Source organism: Idiotropiscis lumnitzeri, chromosome 15, assembly GCF_059441095.1.
Source record: "Idiotropiscis lumnitzeri isolate Australia: NSW breed Sydney's pygmy pipehorse chromosome 15, RoL_Ilum_1.0, whole genome shotgun sequence".
Lineage (NCBI taxonomy): Eukaryota > Metazoa > Chordata > Actinopteri > Syngnathiformes > Syngnathidae > Idiotropiscis > Idiotropiscis lumnitzeri.
The window spans coordinates 11,071,405-11,092,311 of record NC_142405.1 but is presented as its reverse complement, the minus strand read 5'-3'; the positions used below and the strand labels follow the sequence as shown (position 1 = coordinate 11,092,311).

General features: G+C 40.5%; 4 protein-coding genes across 17 annotated transcripts in view; 3 read left to right on the top strand and 1 right to left on the bottom strand.

Moving 5' to 3' along the window:
- The first annotated feature begins 102 nt into the window (after positions 1-102).
- On the top strand, positions 103-5,310 carry spsb3a (splA/ryanodine receptor domain and SOCS box containing 3a). Of its 3 annotated transcripts, none has more exons than XM_088318011.1 (7): positions 103-419; positions 915-1,137; positions 1,225-1,399; positions 1,477-1,664; positions 1,752-1,854; positions 1,964-2,089; positions 3,311-5,310. In XM_088318011.1, exons 2-7 carry the CDS (start codon positions 1,012-1,014, stop codon positions 3,700-3,702), a joined length of 1,110 nt encoding a protein of 369 aa, XP_088174137.1. In that variant the 5' UTR covers positions 103-419; positions 915-1,011; the 3' UTR covers positions 3,703-5,310. The 3 variants fall into 3 exon arrangements, with proteins under 3 accessions (XP_088174137.1, XP_088174136.1, XP_088174135.1); XM_088318010.1 differs by having other exon boundaries at positions 104-419; positions 930-1,137; XM_088318009.1 differs by having other exon boundaries at positions 105-415; positions 930-1,137; positions 3,311-5,309.
- A 454-nt stretch (positions 5,311-5,764) lies between these two features.
- mrps34 (mitochondrial ribosomal protein S34) lies at positions 5,765-7,424 on the top strand. Its single transcript, XM_088318012.1, has 4 exons — positions 5,765-5,904; positions 6,069-6,404; positions 6,532-6,574; positions 7,011-7,424. The coding sequence occupies exons 2-4, from the start codon at positions 6,087-6,089 to the stop codon at positions 7,307-7,309; spliced, it is 660 nt and encodes a 219-aa protein (XP_088174138.1). The 5' UTR covers positions 5,765-5,904; positions 6,069-6,086; the 3' UTR covers positions 7,310-7,424.
- A 1,227-nt stretch (positions 7,425-8,651) lies between these two features.
- On the top strand, positions 8,652-11,612 carry nme3 (NME/NM23 nucleoside diphosphate kinase 3). Its single transcript, XM_088318013.1, has 5 exons — positions 8,652-8,809; positions 10,045-10,175; positions 10,254-10,355; positions 10,623-10,735; positions 10,890-11,612. Exons 1-5 carry the CDS (start codon positions 8,764-8,766, stop codon positions 11,002-11,004), a joined length of 507 nt encoding a protein of 168 aa, XP_088174139.1. The 5' UTR covers positions 8,652-8,763; the 3' UTR covers positions 11,005-11,612.
- Positions 11,613-11,669: 57 nt separating this feature from the next.
- mapk8ip3 (mitogen-activated protein kinase 8 interacting protein 3) overlaps positions 11,670-20,907 on the bottom strand; it is a 29,666-nt gene continuing 20,428 nt past the window's right edge. For 10 of the 12 annotated variants that reach the window (XM_088318001.1, XM_088318002.1, XM_088317997.1 and 7 more), the window contains 13 exons: positions 19,755-19,920; positions 18,544-18,741; positions 18,266-18,449; positions 17,842-17,961; positions 17,583-17,663; positions 17,433-17,500; positions 16,655-16,803; positions 16,411-16,582; positions 16,137-16,250; positions 15,066-15,104; positions 13,968-14,132; positions 13,318-13,464; positions 11,670-12,574 (listed from right to left, as the gene is read on the bottom strand). In XM_088318001.1, coding sequence (XP_088174127.1) covers positions 12,450-12,574; positions 13,318-13,464; positions 13,968-14,132; positions 15,066-15,104; positions 16,137-16,250; positions 16,411-16,582; positions 16,655-16,803; positions 17,433-17,500; positions 17,583-17,663; positions 17,842-17,961; positions 18,266-18,449; positions 18,544-18,741; positions 19,755-19,920 — 1,728 coding nt within the window. In that variant the 3' untranslated portion in view covers positions 11,670-12,449. The remainder of the gene's footprint in view (positions 12,575-13,317; positions 13,465-13,967; positions 14,133-15,065; positions 15,105-16,136; positions 16,251-16,410; positions 16,583-16,654; positions 16,804-17,432; positions 17,501-17,582; positions 17,664-17,841; positions 17,962-18,265; positions 18,450-18,543; positions 18,742-19,754; positions 19,921-20,907) is intronic. The other 2 variants (XM_088317999.1, XM_088318008.1) reach the window with 1 other exon arrangement.

Genomic DNA, 20,907 nt, shown 5'->3' with positions numbered 1-20,907 from the left:
AGAGCAGGAGAGCAATAGACATTAATTGAATGTTGTCGATAATCTATTAATATTGATCTGATTTCCCCTAACATTGTTTATATCGATTATATTGCTATTTTTGTAGGCTATTGCGTTGTTGTAAAACCAATTTAGGATTACATCATTGCATAAAAATATATAATAGCATTACTGTAACTCCATTCGTCCATTATCGACATTTATGGTTATTGATATCGTTTCACGTTGAAAACTTCCGGAAAGGGCCGTCGCTGAGTGGACCGAGCTCCACATCCGCTTGCATGTTTTTTGTTTACGATCTCACTCGAAGAAAATTGGGTCACGCAAAAATAGGAAGCATTCAGTCAGTCACACATTCCTTCGTCATCTGTGGATATGCGCTTTTCATGAAGATTCTCTGTTCCGTTGCCAAAAGGCAGGTAACGTTGATGCTACAATGCTACTGAATCGAATGCAACCAAAGCTAACTAGCTAATAATGTATCGTTGCATTTTTATGTTATATATGCAATATAAACCGTACAACACGATCGCTGATAGTTAAGTGTGCGTTCGACAAATTCGCATACAACAAAAAATAACTGCTCTGAAATGTGTCAATCTTACATTGTAAATCAGCTTATATATATCATCGAAATAGTTGCTAATATGTGATAGCTGGTCACTCGTTTCGATTATTGTAAAATTACAAACAAAGACAAACACACAAAAAACCCAAGCATCAGATGTCAAGTTATCGTTTTTAGAGTGCCGATGTTGCTATCGTGCAGAATGCGAACATTCATTTGCATGGTTAAATCGTTTTGAAGCTCTAATCTAAAATTCAAAACTGCATGGCCAGTCACATGCATGCAAGACTATTTCATTACACGCGATCAGATGATTAATAGTCACTGGGTTCATCATTTAAAATAGTTTGTGCTCCTGCAGGAGCTGGACAGATGCTGTTTGACACCTTCGCATCTCGATTCGACGTGACCGCCAAGTGAGCGTCAAGATCCTCGTTTCTACCATGTCCAGGCGAGGCAGGAACAGCCGTGCATGGCGATACGTTTGGGGTGGAATACGGCGAGATGCTGATGCCAGAGCGCTTGTCTTGGCCTCGGAAAGTGATGGATGGGGCTATGAGCGCCTGGAGGTTTGCACCTATCTGTAATTGACATGCTGAACAAATGTATGACATTTATGATCTCTGAATTCCCGTCTCTTCTTCTACGCTCTCAAGTACAGCGATTCGGATTCCGAAGCCGACTACTCGGCCGTGATGGTCCCTCCGGTGCCCAGCGCTGTGCCCGTGACCGGAGAGTCTTACTGTGGCTGCGACTACCAGGCTGAGACCATCCATCACCGGCAAGGTTTTTACCAAGTCAAAGACTGTCACTGTGGAGAGGATGATCAAGGTTAGATGAACTGCACTGTGAGATGGATTATTATATTGACGTGTATTTTTAAATCTTGACTCTTTTGTCTCTTTTAGATTTTGATTGGGTTTGGGATGTCGGCAGCCGATCAACAGCAACATTACTGAGCTGCGACAATCGCGAAGTCAACTTTCACTCCGAGTACAGCTGCGGCACGGCTGCGATCCGTGGTTCCAAGGAGCTGGCGGAAGGGCAACACTTTTGGGAAATCAAGATGACGTCCCCCGTTTATGGAACAGACATGGTATGCACGCGGAGTTGAATAATGGAATCCAAATTTGTTCTTATCTAGCTGAAATAGATCTTATCTCTTAACTGTTACTTTCTCCAGATGGTTGGAATTGGTACTTCTGATGTCAACCTTGACAAATACAGGCATTCGTTCTGCAGCCTTTTGGGGAAAGATGTGGACAGCTGGGGTCTTTCGTACACTGGTACAAGCTTCCATTCTGACAAAACGAATATATGCTTTATGATGAATCATTTTATGTTTTTAGACACTAATATCAATTTCAATGTCTAATGTTGTGTTGTTTTGGACAGGCTTGTTACATCATAAAGGCGACAAGATGAATTTTTCCTCTCGGTTTGGCCAGGGCTCCATCATTGGGGTTCATCTGGACACGTGGCACGGCACACTTACATTCTTCAAGAATCGCAAGTGCATTGGTAAGTTCAAAAGAACGGAGTGGGATATTTTAACCTCACGTACTAATTTGAGAAGGCCTAAATTGGTTGCGTACTTTCCTTGGAGATTTGCTAAATAAATGCCAAAAAAAAAAAAAAGTGACACATACCTAACCTTTTCATAAAAACTGCTCATAAAGTTATTCCAAACTCTAATAATAGCATATAAAGTGTCTTTTCATGTATTATTGTTTAGCATCACCACAAGTCAGTGAAAAGTATGCTTCCACACATAATCATATTAACATTAAACATCACTTATTTTTCAGTCGCATTCATGGATGGATAGCATCCATTTATGGTTCGACCACTGAGCTTTTGTTAAATTTAATTTTGTAAATTTATGGACACACTGTACAATAGAAGCGTTATCTCTTAATAGCCTAAAAAGTCACAATAAACTTTACAAATATGAAAATCTGTTAGATTTTAGCAATGTAGCATGATATGAGAAGTCAAATGAAGTTATTGCTGTGCTTACAGTTAACATTTTATTATTTAATATTCATGGATCTATGAATGTTTTTAGCACAATTAGCACAATAAAAGAACCACTATTGGTGCCAATTCTGTAACTACGTAACGTCCTCGGTATTATAAAAATGCCACACAGTGATGCTACAAAGATATGTGAGGCAACAGTTTTAGGTTAGTGCAAACGTAAGCGTTTATTCTACATACCCTTATGGAAAGACTCTACACCAGACGTGGGCAAACTACGGCCCTGGGGCCACATGCGGCCCGTTAAACGTTTTAATCTGGCCCTCCGCACTTGACAAAAAATTGTTTTATTTTCTAAATACTGTGTTTTTTCAAAGACATATATATTCTTGTAATGCTATTGTTCGCTTTCATTTATTTATTTTTTTTCCTCCGGTGAGGTGAGGTTACCAAAACACTCCATCCATCTGCTCCTCTGTCAACTTTTAGAACCCATTGTGGCCCGTCAATCAAAAAGTTTGCCCACCCCTGCTCAACACTATTCTTGTCTCCTATATTTTTGTTTTTCATATCTATGTTTACTGTACTTCGGACCTAACAAACGTATGCGATTAAAGTGCATTTGGGTTGGCTGTGTATAAATTCAGGTTACGTCACTACCATAGGAATGATGTCGTCGTAAACCAAGTACACACTGTACACTACCTGTCTGACATTATACTGTCAACTAGTTAGATGTGATTGTTTCAATTTTCCCACCAGGTGTTGCTGCCACAGACCTCCATAACAAACGGTTTTACCCGATGGCGTGCTCCACCGCAGCCAAAAGCAGCATGAAGGTGATCCGATCCTGCTCTGCGCCCACCTCCCTTTTGTACCTGTGCTGCGCTCGCCTTCGGCAGCTCCTGCCAGATTGCACAGACGCCCTGGATGTCCTGCCCCTGCCGCCGGGGCTTCGCCACCTGTTGCACAACAAAATGGGTTGGCTGCTCAATCTCCACAACGGCGCCACAGACGAAATCGTTGACAACCCCGGACGTTCCCCGTGCTCGGCTGTCCCTCCCTCGGCCGGCCCGTCGTCCTCGGAGAGCGACTCTGAGGGCTGTACGTCCGACCCAGAGGCCTGCCAGAGGAAGAGGTGCCGTTGGACTTGACATCCTGCGCTTTAAACCAGGCAGATTGTTACTGCTAGTTTAAAATCTCTGGCTCAAAACTTTTCCTTTAAAGTGTGTCGTGACATTGAAGAAAGAAACCGTAAGGGACGGTCTTCTCATGCCACGAAAAGGTCTTTGTTCTCATCACTCGCAGTATACAATGCAGGACTACTGTAGCAAAAACGGCGTCAACTGTAGATCTCTCTTGCCATTCATGAACATGGATTTTTTTTTCTGTAGGAGTATGTACTGTCGAGTGCATCACTGAAGTCTCAAACGTGGCTATATTTTGGTGGCCATTTTGGGTGTTTTTCTGCAGAAGTGGATTGCTCGGAATGAGCCATGCAGCCACGTTCTTTGCTGCCTCGTATGCAAATAGTGCATAGTCTTGAACTAAATGCAATCACTTAATCAAGATAATCACCTATCTTTCCCTCTGCAATTTGGTTAGGTAGATTATTTATCAGATTAAGAATAAATGGACTACTTTTGAGTGCACTTCATGAAAATATTCCAAAAGAAGGACCAACACTCATTTTACTCTGGTTATAAATGTTACATTAAGCTGCCTTTATTTACTGCTAAATCATGTTGAGAACTTAAATATTTTTTGTACACTTTGCAAACACCTCAGTCACTCTTTTAACACTTTAGTTATTATTTTCTTTTTTTAATAAAACACCTAAAATCCTACAATATATATATATATTTTCATTTTATTAGATACACTATTTAAAATTACAAACTGATCCAGCACATGGGAAGCTGATTTCATGCAGCAAGTATGTGCATTTAAAATGTTTTTTAAAAAAAATTTAATTTTCTTGCAGTACTCTTAAAGGTGTTTCTCCTTAATGGGAAAACAATGTGTTAGTCCACAAATGACATATTTCTAATTGCTTGGCTATCTTGTTCGGAGAACCAATTGCACTCAGATTCACTCCATATCTTTGCCATCATGTCCTCACAACCGCTTATGTTCATGCCTCAAAACCATCTTGATGACTTAAGTTACAATATTGGAATTGTCTCTTACAGTGCGACAAGAGAGGTGATAGAACTAGAAAGATCTCTGTTTCCACTTACCAGTGCTTGCTAAATGACAATTTCCCCTTGCAAATCTGATAATCTTACTCTTGCTGATATGAATGTGTCACTATTTGTCTTTTATTGATGCATCAAAGCACTTCCCATTGTGTCACGCGATAAAAAAAAAAAAGGAAGAAACCATTTTCACTTTACTGTTAACATTATTTGAAGGCTTGCTTTTTTTCAACAGCATGATTTTCAGATGAAATTAAAGTGAATACTAAATATGCACAACATGTTTTCTTTTGTAAACAGTAACTATTGCAGCCAGTAACCTTTCATTGTTTGTACAGATATTCTGGAGGCTGAGGATATAGAACAGCTTTTTGAACACATGTTATTGTTACATGTTATTCATTACGATCTGAAAATGTTGCATGACTGTTGATAGATCATTTGTCCACCATTATGCACATGAGAAAATAACTTCATTTTTGGAATGAAATGCTTTGAGCATCAAAAGATATTCAATAAAGTTGCTGCTTGGTGATGACCAAAACGATGAGATCCAGGGAAGTAATTAAATTCCTTGGAACACGTTTTAATTGTGCATCTGCACTTCAATAATTTAAAATAAAGTTTAAAAAATAATATTAATATTCATTAATTAATTTCAATAATAGTTGAATTGGAAAGGTAAAACTCGTATAGTCACAACACAAGGACTGAAATGTTTCCTGATTTTATTCTGTTGTTTTTATCATTTAAAGTGAACCAAAATCTTGAAGTTCACAAGCGCAATAAATTGGAATATTACATACGTTTCAAAAATATGTTTTTTTATATATAAATTAGGTCAGAATTGTTTTTCTTTATCTTTCTGCGTATTGTACGTACGAGTTTATTTATTTTATATTGAATTACTGAATTATGGGAACTTTTCTACGATAATTTGTGATAAATGAAAAACGCACGCAATACCACAATTATCAGAACGGGGGCAGCAAAGCACAAAATGACAGTTGTCAGCTACACCGGAAAGTAAATAGGAATAGGAACCATATTTCGCAAATGATTCACACGGAACATTTTACTGACGGACCGACACTACGGAAGTCGCATGTTATGTTTGCGGAGGTCAATTGAATCATATCACTTATCACAAGCATTCAGGTAATTTCGTTTTGACTGCGTACGTATTTGATTAAAAACACATCATGGCTCCATAACTAACCAACAGTTTTCAAAGGAGGTTGCTTCACGAGAGGCATTAACTGTGAGCGCAGCATGGTTTTGCAAATAACAACATACACTGATGGCATGCATCTTCTCCACAGGTCCCCACGCCGTGAGACATGGTGAAGAAAAAGCGTCTTCGTCTCATCGCAGAGATGGCTCGGAAGATCCGCGCCTACCGGGAACTGAAGAACCGACCGCGGGACTCACAGAAGTACGCCCTCGACTACGACACAATGAAGCGGCCTCACACGGGGAAGATGCTGCCCGTGTTGGCTTGGCAGGATGTCCGTCGCGAGAGTCGCCTGTTCTCTCTGATGGCCGGTATGCGGATGTTCGGAGTGGGCCGCTTGTTCACTCGCAAGTCGTGGCTGGAGGACCACACGGAGCCCAGTTACTGGCAGATCACCAAAGTCAAGGTGGACTTCACAGCCGAGGTAAGAGCAGTCTCATTTAGTCTTGTGAAAATATTGTGGCAGTGATGGACTCAACACGGCCAGAAGTGCCAACCCTCGTTGACGATCTCAGTGCTAATATTTGTTCAAACTCATTTGTTTTATTTAGAACATGGATCATGGAAAAGCCTGGGGTATCCTCACCTATAAAGGTAAGACACCAGAGTAGTGTAAATTCAAACTATGCCCATAAAACATTTGTCAGTCACAATTAGCTACTTTCATTTATGGCACATCAAGTGAAGCAATATGCAACTCTGTCAAGAATGACGGCTCTGGTTTTTATTTTGAAGTCATTATTTCACGCCTTTAGTAGAGTAGAAGAAATGTAATCTTTTGCCAGTAACTTCACTCATTATGTTGCTTATGTACTGCATACATTTATGGCCAAAATCAAAACCAAAATTCACAATTTCTTTTGTACTTAAATTCCTCTCTGTTGTAGAGTTAAATAAATACTAAAGGACTAACTATTGTAAAACAGTCAAATGTTATTCCCGTAATTTTCTTTGCTGCTGTAAACATTCAGGGTCCCAAAAAAGTCTTTAACTTGACAATAATTAATCATCTAATTTGTGTATTTGACAGGAAAAGAGGAGAAAGAGGTCAAAGAAGTCGACAAAGTAATGTACCACGACTGGCGCCTCGTTCCCAAGCACACGGAGCAACAATTGAAAGACTTTGTGCCCCTTCCTGACCCACCTGTACGCTATGTCCTTTACCCTCCGCTGCTTCGCGCCATGAAGCTGGCGCGACACAAACAAATTGAAGGCGCCGTCCTAGCAGAGGAGCCTCTTCTGCCTTTAGAAAGGGAAGTGGTGCTCACAAAAGAGTATTTCCGGAGTCAAGACCAAGGGAAGAGGCTGAGACAGGAGACGGCTGTGTGATGTCCAGAAATGTCAAAAGTGAAGGACTTGAACGATCTGGTGCTCCTATCATCTGGAACGGTCTGTTTCATGTGTAAAATTATTTGTTAAAGATATTAAAATTCAATTAAATGTAGCGTGTATTTTTTTGTTTAGTTTTTTTTTACTGTGACCGCTCTACCCACAGAACAATTCCAAGTAAGATTATGGGAAGTCAACCCCAAAAAACAGGTGCTTATGTGAATTGAATGTATATGATATTTTTTTTAACACAATGAAAGCCGCATAACTACATCTTTGCATTAATTGCATAACCAACTCAAAATGAATAGTAAACTGTTTTTCACTTTCCTCACAAACTGCATCTTTTGTATATGTTCAACTACACTAATTCCCTGAAAGATCTGATGCATAATACAGTACTGAGATTTTTTTTGATTGTATATGTTTAGTCGTGCATGTTTCCAACATCAACCAGAAATAGAGTTCTTTCAGAATTGAGTCATTATGTATTTTTAAGATTCTTTATTCATCCTCAACAAGAGGAGTAATAAAGTCCTGCAGCTGTACAGGCAACAACGCAGAAATAAAATGTTAAAAAATAGAATGAAAATTACTAACAAACTATGCACAAAGCCCCCTCAAAAAACTTGTACAGTCACAATTACTGCACAATGCATCCAGAGTCAAGTAAAGCTTCTCCACGGAGTAACGATCATGTTCTTTGTCATGATCAATTTTAGCAGGCAGAGAATCTTATGGTGAGTCTACAGTTCTTCTATTTATGGGTGATGGTGGACACTGAGACCTTCAAAGTAGAATCACCCCTTGCCCCTTTGCAACCCAGACGTGCCTCAGAAGAATTCTGCACCTGAGATTAGTTCAATGATAAACTCAACAAACTCTCTCTAGATCTCAACTGTGTGCACGTTTCCAAATTATGTCCAAACAGTGGTTACTTCAGGTGTACTCCAATTCAGCTATAGAAATAGCTCATTTCAAACCAGTGGAAACAGGACACAAAACTCAGGTTTGAGAGTTCAGAGTATGTTATCTCTTACTTAAAAAGCGATTTGTGTATAATATGAGGAAGAATACATGTAGTATTCTGGAATAAGGCTACAAAATAACAGCGGAAAAACTCAAAATTGCCGCAACTTGTTTGACCTGCTTGTTGTACACGAGAACAACGCGTATACTGACTTAGGTCCCGAAAGATAGTAAAAATATATTGTCGAGTTAGGGGACTGTTATCATGTAAGACAAAGGTATTTCTAATTAAATCACTATTTAAAATCAATTGCTCTTCAACATATATCAAGTGTGTCAATAACTGACAAACTCGAAGAAAGAGTCCGCATGATCTTATCTTGCTGCAAGGACTCCGAACACGTCCGTCGCAGTCTGCTAAGAAAAGTATGCACGTGCTTAACTCTCGTCTTGCTCGCTCAAAGTGAACATCGTCCACAGCCACCATGATTTGCTTCATTCTCTCTTTGTTTTCGCAAATCTTCCAGTCAGGTCGGTGTTATATCAGTTTCTACATTCCAATTCGTTACCGCGTGCCTTTTTACGGCTGGTAATTGCATTTGGGGAATGTAACGATGGTGTTTGGCTAGCCCGCGAGTAGTTAGCTGGGAACCGCGTAGCATTGTGGGATGTGGCGGACATTTTGAGGCTAGCGGTTTCCATGGTGAATGTAAACAAAGCTTTGTTGTCGCCGCATGACGTTGCAGAGTGTGAGTGAATACAGGAAATTTAATATTTGAATTTTTAAAACTGAATACGTGTTATTATTGTACTGTTTGTTGATCGACTCTGTTCATTTCATTATTATTTTTTAAAAAAAGGAAAGGGTGTTATAGTGCTTTATGTATTAGTTCACTGCCCTCTGTTGGCTAACTAGAAGTGATCAAACTTAGAAATACAACAAGGTACCAAGTAATGATGTACCTGCATTTAAAGCGTTGCCTTTTAGTGGGTATTTTAAAAACAAATTCAAAACGGTTACTTGGTAACATTAATTTTGTAGACTGAAATAGCACGCAGTACAATTCCCAATCACGTTTGATTGGTTTGAAACAGCCAAAGTTATTCATTTTTGAATTACATAAAGAAGGGCAATGAACGTCATTTTGTACTTTTTAAAATCTCTGAAAAATGAGATGCTTTTTGTCCCAAACTTTATTAATCCTTCAGATATTCCCATGAAACCTTCAGATATGTATTGCCTCGTCTGCCTATTCCAATGGTAATTTCCATGCTATATCATTACTTTGACATTAATTTACCTTTCTGGGTCGCAAAAAACTAACAAAACAAAAATGAGTACGCCTCTACGGTGATTAGCTAATACATTCCGGTGTAGCTAGATAAACTAACCCTAGAAGTATTTTACTCATTCTTATCTTTAACTAAATTGCAGCCGTCGTTCAGAAAACTGAAAATCAACAAAACTAACTAGAGGCTGATCTAGATTTCATCTATTTTCTCAGTGACATCATGAATGACATCCCTAAAAATTATGATTTCTGCAAGGGATATATCCCTGCCACTCGATAAAACACTTGAACCGTCAATTGGGTCGTTCGCTGAATTGACATACCAACCAAGCTGCTTTTAGGCATCATGAATGAATGATTATTTAGGTGACCATTTTATATAAAATGTCATAACACAGTCTCCCCTCTATTGCTTGTGGGGCTCAAACTGAATGCAAACATTTGATTTCATAGTTCTGCTTGCTTTTTCTCCAGGCTGGGCAGGTGTGAACGAGCGCACCTTTATCGCTATCAAGCCAGACGCTGTGCAGCGGAAACTGGTGGGCGAAATTGTGCAGCGTTTTGAGAGGAAAGGGTTCAAACTGGTGGCACTCAAACTTGTGCAGGTATAAAAAGAGAACACCACCTACACTATGTTGTGCCTTATTTCTTATTCATTTTTACACCTCGTGTGTTTGTCTCAGGCTTCAGAGGATCTTCTTCTAGACCACTATTGGGATTTGAAGAACAAGCCTTTCTTCAGTGGACTGATTCACTACATGAGGTCTGGCCCAGTCGTTGCCATGGTGAGATGCTCTTGTGTGACAAAGGCTCCACTTTGTTTTTTTTTTTTTACGCAAGTGACAGCGAATCTGAATCTCACTCCTCCTTACTCACATTTTTGCTTGCAAGACAAAGCAAAAAAAAAAAAAAAAATAACAAAGCAACAGCTCATGCTACTGTAATTTCATGAATTGTTGCATACAGTAATTCTGGATGCTGTGGCTACGTGTACCTCTACTTTGGACATATGTAGTAATGCACCTTGCGTACATGTGCGTGTGTTAATTCAGGTGTGGCAGGGTCTCGATGTGGTCAAGACAGCACGCAAGATGTTGGGTGAGACCAACCCGGCTCAGTCTCTCCCTGGGACTATTCGTGGAGACTACTGCGTGGATGTGGGAAGGTATGAACTACTGATGCTCGACTTACGTGGGGTCCACAGTACTTGTCACAGATTTCTTTACAGGAATTAAAATTGCTTGTCGTGTTGTGGAAAAATAGTCATTTTGAAAATATTGAAAATGTGTTTGTATGTCTTTGTGTGTGTGCGTTGGCAGAAACGTGATCCATGGCAGCGACTCTGTTCGGAGCGCCCAGAAGGAAATCTGCCTGTGGTTCAAGCAGCAGGAGCTCCAGCTGTGGGAGCGCAACAGCATGCCCTGGATTTATTGAGGACGACAATTCGGCTTCTGCATTTCAGCTTCGTCATCAGGCTTTGGCGTCGGTCGCTCGTTCCAATATCGGAGGAGGTGTGCTTGCTGCTCATTTTTGACCAAAACAAGCATTTTTATACTTGAACAATTTTGAGGGGAAAGACCTGAGATAAGACAAATTGAACAGCAGCTTTGTTCTTGATAAGTAAAGGGGCACAAGGAATGACTCACATGTTAAAAAGTTGAATGAAAACGTGGTTCCTACAAAACATAAACTAAAATATTCCGACTGAGCAATTGCTATAGCTCGTGTATTTTTGCTGTGACCTTAGTTACCTAATTTGGAGCAAATAAGATATGTGTACTGTGTTTATCTGAGGCAAACTTTGACAAATGTCTTGCTGTCTTTTGCACATCAGAAAAGTAAGATAAGCAAGAGTGATATTGTAAGCCAGTGTTTGCTTTTGGCAGTAATAATTTAGTTTTTTGTCTCAAATATCCTCTGCTGGGTAAGCAAATTGTCTATTTTATTGTAAATTAGTTTTCGGTTAAGATTACAACATCCAGCCCACTCAAAGTTGATAACTTATGTTTTGCAGTTGCCACAATAAAATATTTCTTCAGTCATCTGTTGCTTTTGTATGTGATATACTGTCTTGCATTTAGCCACGCATCAACTTTGCGGTTTATCAGCACATGTATGTTTAATATTTTATAATCCACACAGAGATCAATGCAAGAACTTCCATATTGACCAAAGAGGATGGTCTTTGTAGACATATATAGTGACCTGTACACACAGTGACAACAAATCCAACCTGCTTTGTCCCCTGAAGCACCGAAATGACATCAGATCTTTAATTTACATCAGGCAGCCGCAGCTTTACCAGGGCTCCTTCCAACTGTTTCGGTTGACAAATATCGCCTTAAGGTTGAGGTGAACATGCCTTCACCATCTTTCTATTCAATTGTTGATATTCCTACATGTGTAATGGATGAAATATAACCATTGGTTACTTGAAATGTTAATCTGTCAGTCTCAGCATCTTTTTAAATGCTCTGGTACATACAATAGATTTTTGGTGGAGGGGTTTGAGCTGCTTTGAGAAGGATTTTGGGTTCACCAGGTGGCAAACTAAAGGAAGAGAAGGAACCGTGGGGCTGATGCAGGACCAACGAGGAGATAGTGCTTGAAGGGTGAATATACGATAGATATGAAGGCTAGGGAGATACAGTAGTTATGAAGCTGAGTTACAAGGCCCACAATGATATTTCGAATGCCCTGATGGGGACAGTAAACGCGTAGCAGGCAGATTAGGAACGTACAAGGCATTAGTCGTTGACGGGGCACAAGGGATAATGCACAGCTTGTACAGTAATAGATTTGTAAGGGAGAACTTATACATGACCAGGGATTTACATTACAGAGTTTGAGTGGCTGGAAGGAGATAGCAATGGAGTCAGTCACTCGGGTATGTAAGACACCTGCCACACGATGATGTGGCTCCGCTCTGCTTTGCACAAAGCAGGTTTGACCTGTGAGGTGCCGTCGTTTTCTCCTTCTTCTGTCTCATCATCCTCACCATCCCCTGAGGGCAACACACAAAAAGATGAAAACAGCATATTAAGATTGTGGGATAAGTTATCTATGTTGGTTTTCATCTGTTATAAAACCAAAAAAAAAAAAAAAATCAGTCGTGATAGTCCCGAGCTCACCCGCAACCCTCATTAGAACAAGTGGGAGAGAATAGCTGTTCTTGACCTCTTTCGGTTCAGAGATCCTTTACAAGCCACATATACATTTTTCTAAGGACTCTCAAATAAACATTAACTGCCATGTGTGCCTCTAAGTGCCATAGGAATTGAAAGTTGCCTTTTTTCTACAAATTCATGTAAAGTGAGAATCGTATAAGACTAGTCATAAATTCATGTTAAGATAACACTACTCACAGTCGCATATTCTTTGCGAAAAATGACTAATATCAAGGTCGTACTAATTTTCTGATAGAAGTTGAGGAGTTTCAACGAACAGTCTATCTGCCAGTCCGGCTTATACTGCCCCCAGGTGGCCAAGTGGAGAACACCAAAAGGAGCAGCACTGGAATGTGACAAACATTTTTTAATTCTTTTAAATTATATTTATGTTATAACTGTCTGGTTTCACAAAGCATGATATTATGGCGTGCTATTTTTGTTTTTTTGGGGGGGGGGCGGGGCGTATGTCAGGAATGGATTCATTGCCTTTCCATTTAGTTCAATGGGAAAAGATGACTTGAGATGCAAGTGCTTTTGAGTTTTAAGCATAGTCACTGCTTGCTTTGTGAATTCTCACCTATGCGGAAGTCAATGTAACCCTCGCCGCCGCTCAGCACCAACACATTTTGAACACTCTGGGCCTCCGTCTCAGGGGGGGCCGTGGAGCCTGGACCTTCTGTCGGGCTGTCCAGCACACTACCATTCAGTGTGGCTAGAACGTTGCCTTTCATAAACGATAAAAGGGTATTAGAGTAGAACACGTGTCATGAGAGATTCAACATTTTTTATTTTTATTTTACTTAATTGGTACGAAAATAATGACATACTGTTTGCTTCTTACTTCAAATCCTATGAACATACCAGTCTTGGTAGTTCAGAAGTTGAACAACTATACAACTATAGCAGGTGCTGTTAGGAGTAACAAATCATTTTGCCTCTTACAATTTCCATTTACCGCACAGCGTTCCTGTGCATGCTTGCAATTTTTTTTCCAAACAGTTCTCACCTGTCCACATCTATGTCTAATATAAACATAATGCTTTGGCGTCATTTGGTCCCATCTCAGTGCTAGTAACTACAGCGAACTGAGGGGGAGAAATTTCATTTAATGCTTTCTCACCATCCTGTGACTTCAATAAGAAATTAAAACCTTTTTGCGTGGGTAACAATTTTCCATCCTCAACAGCATACTGCAAATTGATTTGACTCAGTACCAACAAGGCTTACCGGGGACTGTGACGAAGAACTTAACAGCATCGCGGTGTCCGTGGAAACAGAGCTGCGCCTGTGCCATGGAGCAGTAGGGGATGAAACTTCCGTTGCTTTTCTCTGAGCCGTCGTCCCCGTACACATGGATCACGCCTCCGGAAGATGTTGGAGATACCTTATTGGCTGAAACGAACACACACACAAAAAAAAAACTTGCCAATGTAAGTAAAGTAATTTAGTTGAAATATATAAGCAGTACACGTTTGTCCTAAGGAAAGAGGCTGATAAAGTTCAAATAAAAACACCAGTAATTGCAAATTAGAGTGATGGGTTTCTTCTGCATGCAATAGATGTAAGCCACACCAACATACTGGCTACTTATAAGGTCATCAACACATCGTGGCAAAGATGAATAGCATGCAAAGCAACCAGCAACCAAGGGAGTGTCATGAAGTTCTGGTATAAATCAAATCAAACAACATTGAAGAAAATTGGACCTTTAGCACTGTTGGACCTGAATGCTAACATGCTCGAATATGCCACATGGTTAATGCTGTCATGCCGTATTACAGCCATTAGCATTGACCTTTGCTACTTTTTGAGTTAGCATGTTAGAAAGCTGATGCAGTTTTAAATCAAATTCATTATTCTCTAGACAATGAGCCCCTTCATGAACAAAAAGGGTTGTACTCGAGTACAAATAAAAAGGGCCCTGCAGTTACACTACTCACTAAAAGTGAGGAATATATTTCAAGATGAGCCGAGAATGCACATGAACCTTTTAACGGGCCAACTCGATTTGAGCGTCTCTAAATGTTCAAATGTACATGCAATTGTTCAATGTTTCAGGACTTTTTGAACAAATTGTTGTTCTCTAACAAGGATTTACTGGAGCATTGATCAGTTGCAAACACACGTGCAAAAGTTTAGAAAAGGTCAAAGTTCACCTGTAAGGGTTTCAGTGCATTTCCGGTTCATCTTCTTTTTCATTTACCCCAAACCTTTAGCGAGTACTGTATGTGACTTAGTTTTTTTTTTTTTTTTTGCTTATTAAAGGGACAAAAAGGCAGGTGAAGAGGAGGGCCAGTAGCGGGAGGAAGGAGCACTCCCACTTACCCCTCAAACCCAGGAGTTGTCCCCGGTGAAGGACCACCGCTACAGGAGGAGGAGGAAGAGGAAGGAGGAGGAGGATGAGGAGGAGGAGGAGGAAAGAGAGCAGAGGAGAAAGTAGAGTAACAGTCGCAGAAACAGTTAGGACCCAGACTCTTTGAAGAAGAGGGGAAGCCACTCAGGGGACAACACTGATGGCCCTTTCATATGGAATAGAGGAATATAAATATTTTATTCTCCAATTCTTCTTTTTCCAGAAACAATAGATCCGCCACCAAGGCCAAACCTAATTTGAATGTGCACCAAAATCTACTTCATACCTTTTTGACCTCTAAATTTGAACCTTAAGATTGATACCATTTATTGAGACATTAAGGCCAAAGTAAAAAAAAAAAAAAAGAAAAAAGATGTGAATATTTTTTATATAAACCATTCATTAGACGAATGCCAATCATGGATGCTTGATGGATAAATAAACAAAACCAAATATCTTGAATAAATTCAATGATTTTGAATAAATACGCCCCATTCTTTACTACAAATATGATGTCGTAGTTCATCTATCCATGTTAACGTCGTATAACAACTAAAATGCTCTTCCACTAGACTGCAAATAGTAAATGTGTATCCACCAGTTGCCATTCTTGCTACAGAATACAATGATCATTATTTTAGTCTACTTTATAATAACACTTTTTTTGTGATATTTTTCTTTAGTGGCGTGCCATGAGATTGTGCTCATGTTAAATAGTGACTGCTCTAGCGATGTGAATGTGACACACAAAATAGTCAGCTGTGACTGACATTTTTCTGAAGCTAAATCTTAAAGGCCATGAATTTACAAAAGCAACCCAAAATGTTCACAACCGTAATTGATTAACGAGCTAAATGATGGTGCTGCAATGTACAGACACTAAACTCACGACAAACACATGACAAAATAAAGATTCTAACCCCCCCCCCCCAAAAAAAAACAAAACGTGAACAACTGCTGTGATGCTTAATATTATTTCCCAATCAGTTCATTCTGCACATTTGATGCAAAACACACAACAGCTCTGTGTGACTGACACTCACTCTCTGTTAACGGGATGGAAATAATCACGCCATTTCCAGTCCCCACCCATAGGCGATTTCCTCCAATCAGGAGAGCTGTGATGCGCACGAAAGAGAAGCCCAGCTTGCCGGTGCCTGTGAATCACAAGACAGTCGTCAGGGAGAATGTGACATCCCGTTCATTTGCTATCTATATTTTCTTTTATGGTGTAACAAAACAAACAGTTTCCCACACTGCACAGATCTATCTATCTATCCATCTATCTTCAAGTCTCTACAGAAAACGTCCTCTGACCAAGCATCTTGCTGACGTAGGGCTCGATGTCCACATCCTGCAGGTGTTGGTGCGTGTGAGCGTGGTAGAGGCGCAGCGTGGAGTCCAGCCGGATCGACACCCACACGCCGTCTCCGATCCAAGCCAGCTGGCGCACCTGGCTCTCCCTACGAGGGTGGGCGTCGAACGACTTCTGCGGGAGGAAGGAATCGGGGACGTGACAAGGGTTTTACGCGAGGCAAAGAAGTGAAAAGACGAGACTCGCCTCGATCTGCATGCTTTTCGGCTGAATGACGTGGATCTTGTTCTTGTAGCCGCACCACACTTTATCGTGCACGACGGCCATGCAGCGGATGGAATGATGAGGTCGGCCCAGGTCCATGAGGTGGTAGTTGGACAAATCCCATTGGCCGTCTGCATAAAAGACGACAAACTCATTCATACAACTCAGTGGTCAGGGCCAGTAGTGAAGAATTATCAGAAGCACCGACCTCCATTTACAACTGAAATTCTTGTTTCATGAAATTGCATTAAGTGATTCCCATCAGTCCATTTTCATTTTGTAGCATGCCGGTCAGTTGCCATGTTTCCACTACGTGCATGTGAATGAGATGCTGTGTGATGTCATGTCATCGAAACCTGATTTAGAAGTGCAGCCAATGTTGCTTAAAGTATATTAGCAATGGGACTGTTTCTTTAACCAATCAGATTTCAAATTTAACCCAGAGGGCTGAGGTTGAGGTGGCCCACAATTATTCCAGCATTTTTCTGTTCTGACTGATTGTCCAACAGATGTGAGATGTTACATTATGTTCTTGGATAGTAGTAATGGTTCATATAATTGCAATTTGATGCCAGTGGGATTAGTAGGTAGATTAATTTGGGTAAAACCCCAAGAGTTACAAATACACGGCCCAATACTGATACTGCTTTACTTTGCGTAAACTATCCAAAAAAAAAAAAAGTAAATTCATTTAATCATTCATACTTCGAATAAATGATTGTGCTCGTGAAAACCTGTTATTGCTCAAATTTAGCATTACCCTCTGATCTGTGGAATATGGCGAGGGTCCCGTCAGCAAGGGCCACCAACACACGACCCTTCACGTGCCTGCAGTGGAGACAAAGTACACCTTTGGAGAAACTCAATCTCACTGAACAACGACAACAACAAAAAAGAGGGATGCTCTTACACCAGGCTGAGCACAGAGTCTTTGAGTTTGATGGAGTGGAGACAATTTTTCCAGTTACCAACCGCTGAGTGCACATAAAGCCTGCAGGATGACAGAGAAGAGTCAGACAAACTGAAATGCCCGTCCTGATAAATTAGTTAGCTGAGATTAGTCTCTGGGACCAGCTTTTTTGATTAAAATATGGAATGCACTCGAGCCATGCGATGAAATACAATACAAGACATATACAGTAAAAATAGAATAAAAGGTGCAGCCTTACCAGCCGTTTTGGGCCCCGAGCCACATGGTGGGTGCCATGCTGGTGTAATTCTTGGCCTCTTCACCAGCATCTTCTATCTCTGGAGGTACTGACGTTTCCTCTTTGGACTGACCAGCGGCCCTGTGTGGACAAAGAGCATGCCAAGTTCTGTCTCTTCTTAACTCATTTAATCCCAGAAATTTTCATGAGAGGAAACTCCTCAATTGCAGCGTTTTTTTTGGATTTTGACTGAGTTAGCGAGGCCAACAGAATATTGTGTTCAAATGCTATAAAAACACGGAGCTATGATGTGAAAAAAACCAAAAAAAACTAAGACGTATAAATACGTCTACGGGAGGCGGGGACTACGTTTTTGAAAACGTATGTGTATGATTTATGGATTGAATGAGTTAACTGTCTCTGCATGTTCACACTTTGATTGCACCTGTCAGAGGCATCTGCTGAACGCGGCGGCGGATCGGTGAAGACGTGCTCCATGAACGGCCCTGAAGGTGCGGATCCGAGTTCTGTGTGACTGGATGTTGACTCTGGAACTTCCGTGGCCTCTGTGGCCTCCTCAGCAGACTGGGCTGGGAGAATCTTGCTGCTTGTAGGGGGAGCGACGGGGGCTAAAGCACATCGTTCAAAATGAACATGACGCATGGTAGAGCTCACTTCTCTGCGCTTAATATAAAGATGCGGGAGTTTTTGGGATGTGCCCACCTTGCCCTTTGTCCATTATGGGAGTGTCAGTGCGTGAGGAGCAGTTGCTACGGGCAACACTGCAGTTAGTGGCGCAACCCACTAGCGTGATACCAGCCAACATACCCTCCACGCTGCCGGCATCCTCGCCTCCCCCTGCACCACCATCACCTGGATCCAAGACGATTTCACCAGCCGGATAGTCACTCTCACTGGCGGCTGTTTACACACACACACAAAGAAAACATTTAAAAGGGGAAGTCGACTCAAAAATTCTCTTTACAAACCACTAGTCGAAACACGGTGCTCAGATTAATATTCTCATATTTGGAATATGACTTAAGGAGCAAATTCCACCCTGATTTTGCCCATCTCAGGGGCGGCCATTTTGCTTCTTGCTCTGGACTGAAAATGACAGCACCACTCAGCTTGCGAATGTCACATGACCAAACCCAGAAAGCAGGTGAGCCGTTACCAGAGCACACATGTGGGGCACAAAGAACATATAATTGTAAAGCTATTTTTTTACTTGACTTTCCTGTTAAACACTTTGTGTTCATGCGCTAAAGATAGAGAATACATTTAATCTATGGTACTCTCAATTTGTATTTGTATTTATTTTCTTTTTCATCCTAAATATATTTTGACCAGGCTTAATACAATGGAGGTTCAGTGGTACATGTTGCGGTCTTTAAAAAAAAAAAAAAAAGTAATGTGACAGGCAAGGCATCCGTTATAACAAACAGTTAGTGTTAAAGACAAACCCTCGAAAGAAATGAGGAAGCATTGAGGTTCATCCAACAAGACATTTGGAGGGAAAGAGGAGAGGAGAGAAATTAAAAGTAAATAAAGACAAATATTTGTATTTGTTTTTAAGTGTGAAAAAAATAAATCAACACAAGTACCAACAATGGCTTGGCGGGCTTGAGGAGTCATTTAATTTTTCTTAAAAACTTTGGAAATGCTGAACTCTATTAAATGTTGATTCATGTTGCCATCAATTTCTGTAAGTGTTAAGATGATTAACTTGTTAGATAATAACCCCCATGAAGGATTTAAATGACTCTATATATCTCAGGAAAACGCCTTTTAATGATGTGCTCCTCAACTGTGGAACCAATTTCCTGAATACTTTCAGTATTCAATCTTGGTCACGGAACAAATTCAAATCATAAGGTCAAAGTACCACTGTATAAGAAGCAACATTTGACGACCGTAGGTGTCATCCTCACCTGGTACACTGGAGATGCAAAGAACGTGAGCATTGCAGACGTTGAACTGGTCCACGAGCGAGCCCGGCTGGTTGGCATCGATGATCACCACCTTGCTGGCAGAATGCGTGCTGGTGAGGATCCAAACACGGCTGCTCATGGTGTCGGTTTCCTGAAGCTCCTTGGACTGGACGAGGAGAGAAGCGTTAGAGGAGCAACCTTCAAGCGGCAATAGTACTCATTGTCTGTACTTTAGAGCACAGATACCTGATTTTTTTTTTTAAATGGGAAAAGTAGAAGTGCTGAATCAATTGTGGTGCTTGAGTCAAACTAAAAAAGTACAGACTTTGAAAAGGACTAAATTAAAAAAAAGAGAAAAAAGATCTGTCGAGTTGAGCGGTGTTGTTTCTGCCGGCCAAGTATGCCTGACGTGCCCCGTGCAGCGTTTATATTGTAAAGACTCCTGACAGGTTGCCCAAAACCCAACGAGTCCCTACTGTCGTATCTGACCGTTGAAGCTTTCTGGGATATTTCCGAGTTCTATAGATCATTAGGGAAAGAGCTACTGTTAACGGATTGTGGTCAGAAGTGTACTTTATTTCTAATAAGGTTACATGAGAGCGGTGTGGGCTGACATTAACTGGAACGCTTGCCGAGGGCCAAGCCAACATGCTCATTTAAATGTTGTCTGTATTATTTATTTACAAAAAAACTTATTGTCTTACAAATAAATAAATAAATTACAGGATTCCCAAATATATTGATACGTGGAAGAAATAATATTATTGACAGTGGTGGAGAGTTATACAGTGATCACTTATACTACACCCAATATGTACAGGATATGAAACTCTAGATTCGCATACAGTATGATTAAAGAATATTGCCAACATTTGGACCCTTGTTGTTAATTTTGCTAGCTTATTTTTTTGTTAAAATAGAAATTGCTAGAAGGGTCGGAAGTCATTAAGTTAGCCACACATCAGATGCAAGTCGTAGCTTTTTGCTCACTATCTCGTTTGTACTACAGCCCACACAAGTGCATATAAGAAGCACCCCCCCCCCAATAATAAATAATAAATAATAAATAAGCCATTTTTGGCAAAGCAGAAAGTACTGTTTTCAAATGTAGGAAGAAACAGTGAAAAGTAAACACCCACGTTAAGTAAATCCA